Below are 12,560 nucleotides of genomic sequence, written 5' to 3'. Positions count from 1 at the left end.
TTGAATAAATGATGTGGACACACAGAGAGAAGAGAACTTGCAGATTAGATAAGTACTTTGAATCTAAATTTCCAGGACACACTGCTTGCATGTGGCAGATGAGCGCAACTGCCCTGGACTTCACGTGCTCTTAGAAAGGTTGACAGTTTTCCAAAATTCTAATTCATATACAATGCCCAATACTATACACAAAATTTACTACAACAATAATAGTTTTCAGTTGTAGAAATTTTTAAATTATCCTTCCCTGACTTCCATTACCTGTATTATGTGGACAGCAGGCTAATTTGTTGTCTTATTTTTTGAAGGTCCAGTATGGGAGTTGAAATGATAAAACATCTTAAACACATTAATGGCTCCCGATGTAACACTAAGTTTGCCCTGTGCTGTGGCAGGTGGTGCTTGGCATGAGTCTTGTAAGAGACAGTTTTATGCAGAGGGAAGTTTATCAGTATCAACCCTAGTGATCATGGTTTTCCTGGAGCGCAGTTCCTAGCAGGTGTCTATGGCGTCAATCACCTTGAATTTTAAATCAATTCAAGGAAATTACTTCAAACTCTTTTTTATAACAGAGTTCATCTCAATTTATACAAAAGGGGAAATTATTAGTATCTTACATTCATATTTAAACCTGGGAGTGCATCTCCTAGAGTCAGTGATTCCGTCGAGGGTATCCACAGCTTCAGAGTAGAAATGTTTTGGTTGGGTTGTCCTAATTCTCTGTTGGCATAACTTCCTGATCTTTAGTTGATGCACGGAGCAATTATATATGGAGTTTCCATTTTATTAAATGTGTTTTAGTGGTAAACAGAAAGCTATGTTAAAGAATAATGTTTATGCTTAGCTTTAAAATAACTTTTTATATAGCTTATCTGAGTTTACCAATAATATGCATTTTGAGATTTACTTCAATTAATGATTTATTACATAATATTCATTTATTCAGCAAATATTTATTGAGGTTATAATAGCTATGAGGCATTATGGGTAAATGAAGAAAAATAAATATTCAGCAAGGTTGCCATCTGAAAGACATTTAACTTATCAATTCTATATAGAAAGTAAAAAGGCAAAAGTGCATATGTTAAACTTGGTATTTGACTTGGCACTGAAGAGTATCTGTAGACTGAGAATTAGGTGAAAGTGAAAACTCGTAAAGATTGTGAGTAGGGTTGCCAGGTTTAGCAAATGATAATACAGGATATCAGTTAAATTTGAAAAATTTCTAAATGCTTATGTATATTACATGAGGTAAAGGGAAAATATTACATGGGAAGTGCTTACACTAAAAAATTATTCCTTGTTAGAAATAATTCAAATTTAATTTAGTATCCTGTATTTTTTATCTGATAACTCTAGTCATGAACAAAATTAGCCAGTGGAGTGAGAGCATTTGGTGAAATGTAGCAAAGGATGGGGCTAGAAATAGAGGAAGAAACTAAAGCATAGAAATTCTCATGTACCATGCTCAGGATTTTAGTGTTTACTTAGTAAGCTTTTGGAAGCTACAAAAACTAATTAAGAAAGAGAGTGAAATAATCTACTTTGTGCTTTAAAAAGCTAATTCACAGTTTAACAAAATGTGTATGATCTATAGAAAGACAATTTGAACTGTTACTAAGAGATGTAAAATAAAATTTATATAAATAAAAGGAAAACGCTGTTGTTTCTGGATGGGATGACTTGATATTGAAAAGATGTAAATCAAGTGGCTTAAAACACAAATATATCATCATGCAGTTCTGTAATTCAGTAATTTAACATGTGTCTCACTGGGCTGAAATCAAGGCGTAGCAGGGCTACATTCCTTTCTGGAGGCTCTCAGGGAGAATCTGTTTCCTTGCCTTTTCCTGCTTCTAGAGGCTGCCCACACTCCTCACAGTCCCCTTCCTCCACCTCCAAAGCTGCAAAGTGGGTGATTCCTCCAGTTACATCTTTCTGACCCATTCTTCTGCCTCCCACTTCCATTTTTGAGGACTAATGAGATTTAAATTGGTCCTACCTACATAATCCAGGATAGTCTCCCATTTCAAAGTCCATATCCTTAATCACATTTGGAAAATCCATTTTGCCTTAGAATATAACGTAGTCGCAGGTTCCAGGGATTAAGACATGTATACCTTTGGGAGGCCATTATTCTTCCTACCACAATCTCTAAAGTAGTCAATAAATATAATGGAATTTTAATACTATTATCAGCATACTGTTAAAAACACTCAAGCCTATTCTAAAATTATATAAAATAAACATGTAAGACTAATCATCAGAGAATGTGTTATATATTTGGAATGGTCCTACAGAGTGCTGAGTTTGACACTTGGCAAAATGAATACCCTGACACATAAATATTATAAAAGATATGGTTTTCAATAATAAGCTCAAAGGCTATTTTCTCACCAAAGTATGCCAGTACATTATTGGATGGGAATGTTTAATAAGCATGGATTTTAAGTTTCCAGCGTTATAGTATTCAACCATCAATGGTGCAAAGTTATCAAGCCTCATAGAAACCCAACCATGTCACAGTGAAATTCCAACATAATCATAGGTTTATGAAAACTCTCTTTTTTGGCAAGCCAAATCAACAAGACTTAGCTATTCCAGGTAATAGCTATTCCAGAATTTTCCAATTCTGCCACCAGCACCTCTTTGCCACTTTGTCCGCAAGTTACCAGCATAATATAATCATGTTGATGACTGTTCTGTGGACATAGGCAACCAGAAACTGTATTGGCATAGAATTAACTCCTGGTTATTCACAGAAGGTGAAAGCATTCATGAAACTCTACAAAGTGGGAGAGCAAGAAAGCTTGATTGAAAATCAGGCAGAGAGAGAGTTCTGTTTGGAACTGGCAAAAAGAGTTTTGCCAGAGCAGATTCTGATGGAGACAGCTGCTGAGACAGAGGGGTAAGAGAAATACTGGCAAAAGGCGTTTTGCCAGGGCAGAGTCTCATAGGGACATCAGCACTGATGAGGCGTGCTGGGGTTTTATATTTTTCCATGCAGGATGTAGGGTGCTTGTCAACTTGCAGTGAGGCTGCCATTACATTTGTCTTCTCCTGGGAACTGTCCTATTTCCATCTATGATGGATGTCAGCTTGCAGGGGGTTGCAGTTGCGATTGAGAACTGTTCTGTTGCCAGCTATGATGGATGTAAGGTGCTTGTCAACTTGCAGGTGCAGTGCTAGCCAGGGCATTCAGAGCCAAGCAATTAATTTTTAAGCTCATTCCTGCTAACTCACAAGCTCGCTCCTGTTAACTCTTTACTTGTCTCATCAGAGACTACAAGTGAAGCACAGACTGACTGTGGGTAGTCTCCCACTATCCATTACCCATTCTCTCTTTAGTAATAGGACACCATAATTTTAGCTGGGCCCATGATCATCAAGCTAAGTTGTGGCCATGACTAGATTTTTGCCAGAATTGTGAGTGGAAGTGATACAGGAAACTTCTAAGTCACACTTCCATTTCTCCCCTTCCTAGTGACTGAACTGTAGATATAATGGTGAAAGGTGAAAGAGCCATGTTAGAACATGAGATTGAAGTTAAGAATAGCACCTTAATTGTGGTAATGGTATCATGGGTGTATGCATATGTTCAAACTTATCAAACTGTATGCATTTAATATGTGCAATTTTTGCATACCAATTATACCTCAATAAAGATATAAAAAAATAAAGTTAATATTATACCGCCCCAAGAAAAAACAAAGGAAAGAAAAAAAGGCAGAACAATAAGAGTCCCTGTCAACATGCAATATCATATTAGTCTGGCCTGCTCACTCTAGGACTGCTGTATGAGGAATAAATTTATATTTTTAAGTCATTATTATCTGCTTCCTGTCTAATGTAGAATGTGATGTTAGTACAGAAGTGCTGATGTAACAAAACCTAAAATATGAGGCATTGGCTCAGTGGTGGAGGAGTGGCATAGTGAGTGAAAAGGAAATATGACAGGTAAGAAACCTGATGATCTTTGTTATGCCACAGCAAAACTTTTGGAGCTTTGCTACCTGAAATAACTTGGAAGGCAGGCCATGTGCCAACAGAGCCTGTAATTCTAATAGGACTTATTGGGAAGTCTCAGAATATTGGTCTGTGTCAGCTGCTTTATGTCACTTTTGGCAAACTCCTACTTAAATTTTCATTCAAACTAGGTACTTTATACTGTTTGAAGTTTTTAAAAATGTGGACATATTTTAAGCTATTTTTAACTTAAAATATTTCTATGAAAAAAACTCATAGAAAAGTAAGATTATTGCTTCATTAATGGAACAAAGGTAAGTGATTTGATGCAAGTACACCAACTGGTACACCACTAGTATTCACATTTGAATAAAAAGCCTAACTCACCACAGAATCACTAGGGATGACAAAGAAGTGAGAGAACTTCAAGACTCAGTCAAAGACCAGATTTGGGAGAAAATACACAGGGAGGAGTCAAGATGACTCAAAATCTCTCAAAAGAACAAGTAAAACAAAACTGGTGGTCAAAGAATAGTACTAGGGAGAAAATGAATCAGGAAAGAGAGAGGAAAAGGGAAAGAAATCCAGAAAGGGAAGAACAAAGAAAGAAAGGTGAACATTTAACTTACGCCAATGATCATTTACCACAACTATCTGTTACCAGAGAGTGAAAAGATAAAAGAGAAATGCCAAGTTGGAATGAAGATTCCTGTTCCTGGCGGTTATACTTTAGATGGAAGGTGGATTACAACATTTTGCAACCAGATTCAGTTAAATACAATTAAGATAAATGGCTGTTTGAAAGGAAAGCTCATTTACCTGTTAGGAGACTCTACACTGCGTCAGTGGATCTACTACTTACCCAAGGTTTTAAAAAGTATGTAATTATTTTATATCTTTTTTAAAAATTCAGGCTGTTGTTTTACTAAATGTATCGGGGTGACATTGGTTAACAAAATTATACATGTTTCAAGTGTACAATTCTATAACGCATCATCTCTCTATTGTATTGTTTTCACCACCCTGAATCAGTTCTTCCATCACCATATATTTGACTCCCTTTACCCTCTCCTACAACCTGCCTCCCCTCACCCTCTGGTAACCACTAAACTGTTGTGTGTGTCTATGAGTTTTTGCCTGTTTGTTTGTCTTGTTTGTTTGTTGCTTTCAGTTTTGTATCCCACATATTATAGAAATCATGGTTCTCAACTTTTTCTGTCTGATTTATTTTGCTTAGCATGATAATCTCAGGATCCATCCATGTGGTTGCAAATGGCAGTATTTCATCTTTCTTATGGCTAATATTCCATTGTATATATGTACCACATCTTCTACATCCAATCACCTATCAAAGGACACTTTTGTTGCTTCCATTTCCTGGCCACCGTAAATAATGCTGCAATGAAGATAGGGGTACATATATCTTTACGGATAATTGTTTTCAGATTTTTGGGATAGATAGCCAGAGCAGGGATTCCTGGGACATATGATAATTCTATTCTTAATTTTTTGAGGAACCTCCATACTCCACATTTTTCCATAGTGGCTGTACCAGTTTACATTCCCAACAGCAGTGTATGAGGGTCCCTTTTTCTCCACAACCTCTCCAACACTTGTTATTACTTGTCTTGTTGATAATAGTCATTCTAAGAGGTGTGAGGTCGTTATCTCATTGTAGTTTTGATTTGCATTTTCCTAATAGCTAATGAAGTTGAGCATATTTTCATATATCTTTTGAGTGTTTGTATGTCTTCTTGGGAAAAGTGTCTGTTCAGGTCCTTTGTTCTCTCATTTTGGCTATTTTGTTTTCAACTTCGTTTAGCTTTCTAGATTTGAGCCTTTTAATTTAAAATATATTTTATTCCCGCTTTCATAAGAAATGTTGTCCCTCTTATAAATTCCAATGAAAATTTTACATATGCATAGGTACATAATCTACGCTAGAGTGTAGAAATTCTTCAGTCAGAAATAATCTAGGTGGGTACAGGTGTGATCAAAAAATATGGTGAATGTTTAAATTTTAAAAATATATTACAGTAAAAGACACATTGCCATTAATCCCCCTCAAAATACTCCCCCGCACTTCAAACATACTTATCCCATTGTTCTTGCCACTTTCTGAAGCAGTCCTGGAAGTCCTCTTTCGTGAGTGTCTTTACTTCATCCTCCATCATGACAACGCTCCATGTCACACATTGTTTCTGGTACGGCAATTTCTGTCAAATAAAAACATTATGTGAAGCTGAATGATAATGAATGCCAACTATGATTTTATATATGTATATATGTGTATATATATGTATATGTATATACTTACAAGAAGCCGAGTACAGCATTAGGAATAGAGACAGTGGAAATGTAATGGCTTTGTGTGATGTCACAGGGATGGTGGATGGGGGAGGGGGGTTCACCCAGTGTGAGGATATAAATGATAAACGTCTCAGTAGTACTTTGTCTTGTGCACCTGAAACTAATTTAAAAAAAAAAAAAAAAACCATTATGGGGTCAGCCCGGTGGCTCAGGCGGTTAGAGCTCCATGCTCCTAACTCCGAAGGCTACCAGTTCGAGTCCCACATGGGCCAGTGGGCTCTCAACCACAAGGTTGCCGGTTCAACTCCTTGAGTCCCGCAAAGGATGGTGGGCTCCACCCCTGCAACTAAGATTGAACACGGCACCTTGAGCTGAGCTGCCTCCCGGATGGCTTAGTTGGTTGGAGCGCAGGCTCTCAACCACAAGGTTGTCAGTTCGATTCCTTGAGTCCCGCAAGGGATGGTGGGGTGAGCCCCCTGCAACTAGCAATGGCAACTGGACCTGGAGCTCAGCTGTGCCCTCCACAACTAAGATTGAAATGACAACAACTTGACTTGGAAAAAAAGTCCTGGAAATACACACGGTTCCCCCAATAAAGTCCTGTTCCCCTTCCCCAATAAAATCTTTAAAAAAAACAAAACAAAAAAAATTATGGTGTGTCCTCATCCACCTTATTCACCAGATCTGGCTCCATGTGACTTCTGGCTCTTCCCAAAGTTAAATGACCATGAAAGGTAAACATTTTGAATTGATTCAGGACATCAAGGCAGGCACAACAGCACAACTAAAGACACTCAAGAAAGAGGACTTCCAGAACTGCTTCAGAAAGTGACAAGAATGATGGGATAAGTGTGTTCAATATGGGGGTAGGGGGTATTTTGAGGGAGATTAATGGCAATGTGCCTTTTACTATAATATATATTTTTTTAATTTAAACATTCACTATTTTTTATCACACCTCATATTTTAAATCATAAGATGTTCATTTAAAAATATTTTTCGTTGCCTTCTAGTTAAAAGATTTATTTATTTTTTTATCAGCACTAAAATTTTTTGATCTTCACAGAACTAGAGTTTTTAAGAAATGTTTCCTTCTGGATGCAGAAAAACATATAAAAATTCAGTGGGAAAAACATAGCCATCCTTTTGTCAGTCTCCAGCTCTACTCTGTGATAGATGAGAAGTATATACCTTGGATAATTGACCGGATATCAGGTGACAAAAACACAGCTATTGTCATCACCCTTGGCCAGCACTTCCGACCCTTCCCCACTGACATTTTCATTCGCAGCGCCATCAATATTCGAAAAGCTATTGAACGACTGCTCCTAAGAAGCCTGGCCACAAAGTGATCCTTAAGATGGAAAACATCAGGGAAATGCACATAGATACAGAGAGGTTTGGAGACTTTCATGGTTATATTCAATATCTTATCATGAAGGATATTTTCAGTGTTCTCAATGTAGGTGTCATTGATGCCTGGGACATGACCATTGCATATGGCACCAATACTGTCCACCCACCTGTGGGGAGCCATAATTTCCTGTTATTCTGAAGCCTTGCAAACTGGCTCAGTTGTTATCTTTGCCTGCAACTGGTGGATGTTTACAAGTTGCTGAGGAAGGTGGTGAGAATGGCCAGTTTCTCGGAAACAGATCACTGATGGCTATCAGGATAATTGATAGGCTCTGTTATGGGATAATTGGTTTGGGGAGTTTTTAGTGATTTGTAGTGTCAATGTTAAAGTTAAAAATTTACGTTCAATGATGTAATGCATTCCACTGTTTGCTGACTAGTAGTTGTGCACGTACTCTTAGGGTATATAAGTAGTGAAGGTGAATAAAGCCGGTGCTTCAGCATCACTGGAGACCGATCGATCGCATCATCAACATTTGTGTAAGTGTCTTTGTTCATTCCCACTCCCCCTTTCGGGCTCTTCGTTGATTTGTGGCTGCTGGTCAGCCTCATTTGGCGCCCAACGTGGGGCTCGAAAACGGGGGATTCAGTGAGGAACACCGTACAGCTTGGGCCCAGCTCGGTTAAAGAGCGCTGATGGTACGGTGAGTAGGGCACTATCCCCTCGGTCGAATGAGTGTGTGAGTGAGTGATAGCTCCACGACCTCGTGTTACGGAGCTTGTTTGGGCCCTAATCTGAGGTTCCGGTTCTGTCATATGGCATAACGGCGATCAGAACTTCGGTTCTGCCTGGTCGGGGAATTGTACCGTCACGCCTTAGCCACAACAGATTTGGTCCCATAAGGGGCATGGCCAGACGGGCATCTGATTGAATTATTTGTGTGAAAGAAGGGCCGAGTCAGGGAAAAGAGAAATAGGTCACGCTATCAGCAAGGACCGTTTGAAGAGAAATAGGTCACGCTATCAGCAAGGACCGTTTGGAAAGAAGTAGGTCTCGCTATCAGCTAGGACCGTTAGAAAAAATGGGTCTTGCCAGCAGCAAGGACCTGTATGTTAGAGGCCTCAAAAAAGTTCTTGCCGCCCGTGGCAGCAGGGTGAGCAAAGAGCAATTAGATAAATTCTTAGAATTTGTAAAAGAAGTTTGCCCATGGTTCCCAGATGAAGGTACCGTCAGCTTGGAGACTTGGGAAAAGGTTGGAAAACAATTACAAGGCTATTATAGTGTCCAAGGACCTCTGCGGGTCCCTGTAGAAACATTTGGATTGTGGACTTTAATCAGAGATTGCTTAGATCTTAAAAGGGAAGGCTGTAAGTTAGAAAGAGTAAAACAGGCAGGGAATGAAGAAACCCTTCCGTTTGCCGCTTCACTGGAAGAGCTGGGAGAAAGGGAGGGGGCTGATTATGCTGAGAAAACTCTTCCATCTGCCGCCTCTCCGGAGAAAAAAGAGGAGGGGGAAGAAGTCAGATATGCAGAGGGACTTGCTAAGCATAATAAAGAGCCTGTTAGCCAAAAACCTCCAGATAAACACTGGGAAGATTTAGACCCTCAAGATCAGAAAGATTTAGTGGTGGCTGCAGCTCAAGAGAGCAGACGGCTTGCAGATCCTATGTTTACACTCGCAGAACAGATAAAGATAACTCAGAGACAATTAGTAGAGCTTAAAGTTGCTGTGAGTAAAGAAAATTGTCCTCTGGGTCCCCAGATTTCTTTAAGAAATCAGTGGGATCCTCGGGGTAAAGACCCCCCCGCCAGGATATGTTAAGCCAGGATCAGATTCTGTTGTACGCTCCCCTCTTCAATTGGCTTACAAAGAAACTCATAAACAAAAAGAGTCTTTAAAACAATTTGGAGTATATCCTGTTTTTGAAAGGCTTGACCAGACAAAAAAAAATGTGTTTAGAGAATGGAGGCCTTTTCAATAAAAACAAAAAAAAAAAAATCAAAGAAGCTTGCGCACAGTACGGTCCCATTGCCTCTTTTACAATGGCAATTTTAGATGCTTTGTCTAGTAAAGCATTGGTGGCTCAGTGGTAAAATTCTCACCTGCCATGCAGGAGGCCTGGGTTTGATTCCCGGCCTCCCTGTTAATCTTTTAGTACAGAAACAGCTTGATAAAAGCCATATAATTGAATCTACTTCACCTTAAAATTCGCCCATTTTTGTAATTAAGAAAAAATCGGAGAAATAGAGATTGTTACAAGATTTTAAAAAAGTAAATAAAACTAGCCTATAAAAAGATATCAGTGGCGAGTCTTTCCTCAAGACATGACAAATAGCCCCAACTTGTGTCAGAAGTTTGTTAGTAAAGCAATTGATAACACCAAAAAACAGTTTCCTTCTGTTTACATCATTCATTATATGGATGACATTTTGTTGGCCTGTAAGAAGGAAGGGGTGTTGTTAGCTTGCTTTGTAAATATAAAAGAGAACCTTCTGGCCTCGGGTCTTATTATTGCACCCGAAAAAGTACAGAGAAGTGAGCCTTATTCTTACTTGGGATTTCAGTTGTTTGCTCAGTATTTCACTCCACAAAAAATAGAGCTTAGAAAAGATCATCTTAAATCTCTTAATGATTTTCAAAAGTTGTTGGGAGATATTAATTGGCTGCGCCCTTCTTTGGGATTAACTACTGGAGATCTTAAACCACTGTTTGAAATTTTAAAAGGAGATTCTGATCCGACCTCCCCCAGATCTCTTACTGAGCCTGCACGAAAGGCTCTCTCTAAGGTTGAGAAAGCCATTCAACAAAAAATTCTCTTTATTTTGCCAGCAATTCTCTATCAATCATGTTACTGGCATTCCTTACAATCCCCAAAAACAAAGGATTGTTGAACGTACTCATGGCACATTAAAAGTCAATTTACAAAAAATAAAAAAGGGGGAGTCATATCCCCTGACGCCCCATAATTACCTGTCTCATTCTCTCTTTATTCAAAATTTTTTGACCTTGGGTGCCCATGGTAAGAGTGCTGCAGAGCGCTTTTGGCATCCTTCTACTGCCACTCAGGCTTTGGTCAAATGGAAAGACCCACTTACTGGATCTTGGCAAGGCCCAGATCCAGTCCTCATATGGGGCCGAGGGCATGTTTGTGTTTTTCCACAGGATGCAGAAGGCCCTCGGTGGCTGCCAGAACGATTGGTGCGACATGTGGACCCTCTACTTGCTGATGACATTGATGACCCTCAACAATGCAAAAGAAGACCAGACGTATTGGGCCTATGTACCTGATCCACCAATCCTCCACCCTGCTGTATGGGATGGTCCTGAGATTCCAGTTTATGTCAATGATACTCACGCCCTAGGATTGCCTTCTAATGGACACATAAAACAACATTTGGAAAGTTTTGTAAATCAGACACTCCCTGCAGTCAGGTGACTGATTTACAAGACGGGACTAGAGACTGGTCTAAAAAATCTGTTAATGTATCTGCTTGTGTTCCTTCCCCATATACACTTTTGACTGAAAATATTAATGTACACTTTGTAGAAAATCAATTTAATGCTTCCTGTAATAATTGTTCTTTAACAAATTGTATTTCTTGGGTGCCGTTAGGAACTAATGTTATGATACTTAAACAACCATCTTTTGTTATGCTTCCTGTTGATATCTCTGGACCTTGGTATACTAAAAGAAATTTGGCATGATGTTAATGTGTCTTTAGATATGTTTCAGCTTCATGAGAAAATTCAAAATATGAGAGAAGCTGAACCCTTGAAATTTGATGCAGCCCAGGCTGCTTCTGAGTTTATTGATGCTCTTAGAAATGCTATGCCATCTATGCCTCATATTACCCATTCTGTTGTGATTTTTCTTACATTGGGCATCTGTGTCTGTGTGATTCTGTGCCTACTCCCCATCCTCATTAAATGTTTCATCAGCAGGATGTTAGACTTGCGAGCTGACATCCATCAGCTTGAGCTTAAGACAAGGCCTTAAGTCTCTCTCTCCCCCTTGTATATATTGGGACGGGTTAGCCAATGACGGGTAAATCCTGGGAGGTCCTTCAACACCTAAGACAGGGCTTGTATTAAAAAATACAAGTTCCAAAGACGGGTTAATTGATGAGACGGTCCCGGGGTGCCTAAGACAGGCACCGTCACCTTATATCTCCTGTAATATGGATTTTGCTTCAATAAAATAAAAAAGGGGGAGATGTGGGGAGCCATAATTTCCTGTTATTCTGAAGCCTTGCAAACTGGCTCAGTTGTTATCTTTGCCTGCAACTGGTGGATGTTTACAAGTTGCTGAGGAAGGTGGTGAGAATGGCCAGTTTCTCGGAAACAGATCACTGATGGCTATCAGGATAATTGATAGGCTCTGTTATGGGATAATTGGTTTGGGGAGTTTTTAGTGATTTGTAGTGTCAATGTTAAAGTTAAAAATTTACGTTCAATGATGTAATGCATTCCACTGTTTGCTGACTAGTAGTTGTGCACGTACTCTTAGGGTATATAAGTAGTGAAGGTGAATAAAGCCGGTGCTTCAGCATCACTGGAGACCGATCGATCGCATCATCAACATTTGTGTAAGTGTCTTTGTTCATTCCCACTCCCCCTTTCGGGCTCTTCGTTGATTTGTGGCTGCTGGTCAGCCTCACCCACCCGATCATGTGATTGGAAATCAGATTGACCTGTTCTTCAACGACATTTACTAAAGCCTAAATATAGAAAATCCCTAGGGACCAATCTTTGCCAATAATTCAACTTGTATTGTTAGAGAAGTTTTGTTTACTTTAGGGAATAAGAAAATCAAATTTAAAAGAATCTGGCTAGGCAGGGAGGACACTTAAGAAGAAAGATAACCAGGTCGGCCGGGTGGCTCAGGTTGTAGGAGCGCCCTGCTCCTAATGCAGAGGTGGCCAGTTT

General features: G+C 39.2%; 1 protein-coding gene across 1 annotated transcript in view; it reads left to right on the top strand.

Moving 5' to 3' along the window:
- Positions 1-12,349, top strand: part of LOC117029784 (NXPE family member 1-like) — a 30,407-nt gene extending 18,058 nt beyond the window's left edge. Inside the window, 5 exon segments of the mRNA XM_033118961.1 lie at positions 309-374; positions 4,635-4,843; positions 7,318-7,623; positions 7,626-7,789; positions 12,287-12,349. Of these exon segments, the coding sequence (XP_032974852.1) occupies positions 309-374; positions 4,635-4,843; positions 7,318-7,623; positions 7,626-7,789; positions 12,287-12,349 (808 nt within the window).
- The last annotated feature ends 211 nt before the right edge of the window (positions 12,350-12,560 follow it).

Source organism: Rhinolophus ferrumequinum, chromosome 11, assembly GCF_004115265.2.
Source record: "Rhinolophus ferrumequinum isolate MPI-CBG mRhiFer1 chromosome 11, mRhiFer1_v1.p, whole genome shotgun sequence".
Taxonomy (NCBI): Eukaryota; Metazoa; Chordata; class Mammalia; order Chiroptera; family Rhinolophidae; genus Rhinolophus; species Rhinolophus ferrumequinum.
The sequence above is the reverse complement of the archived record's forward strand: the minus strand, read 5'-3'. Positions and strand labels throughout refer to the sequence as shown.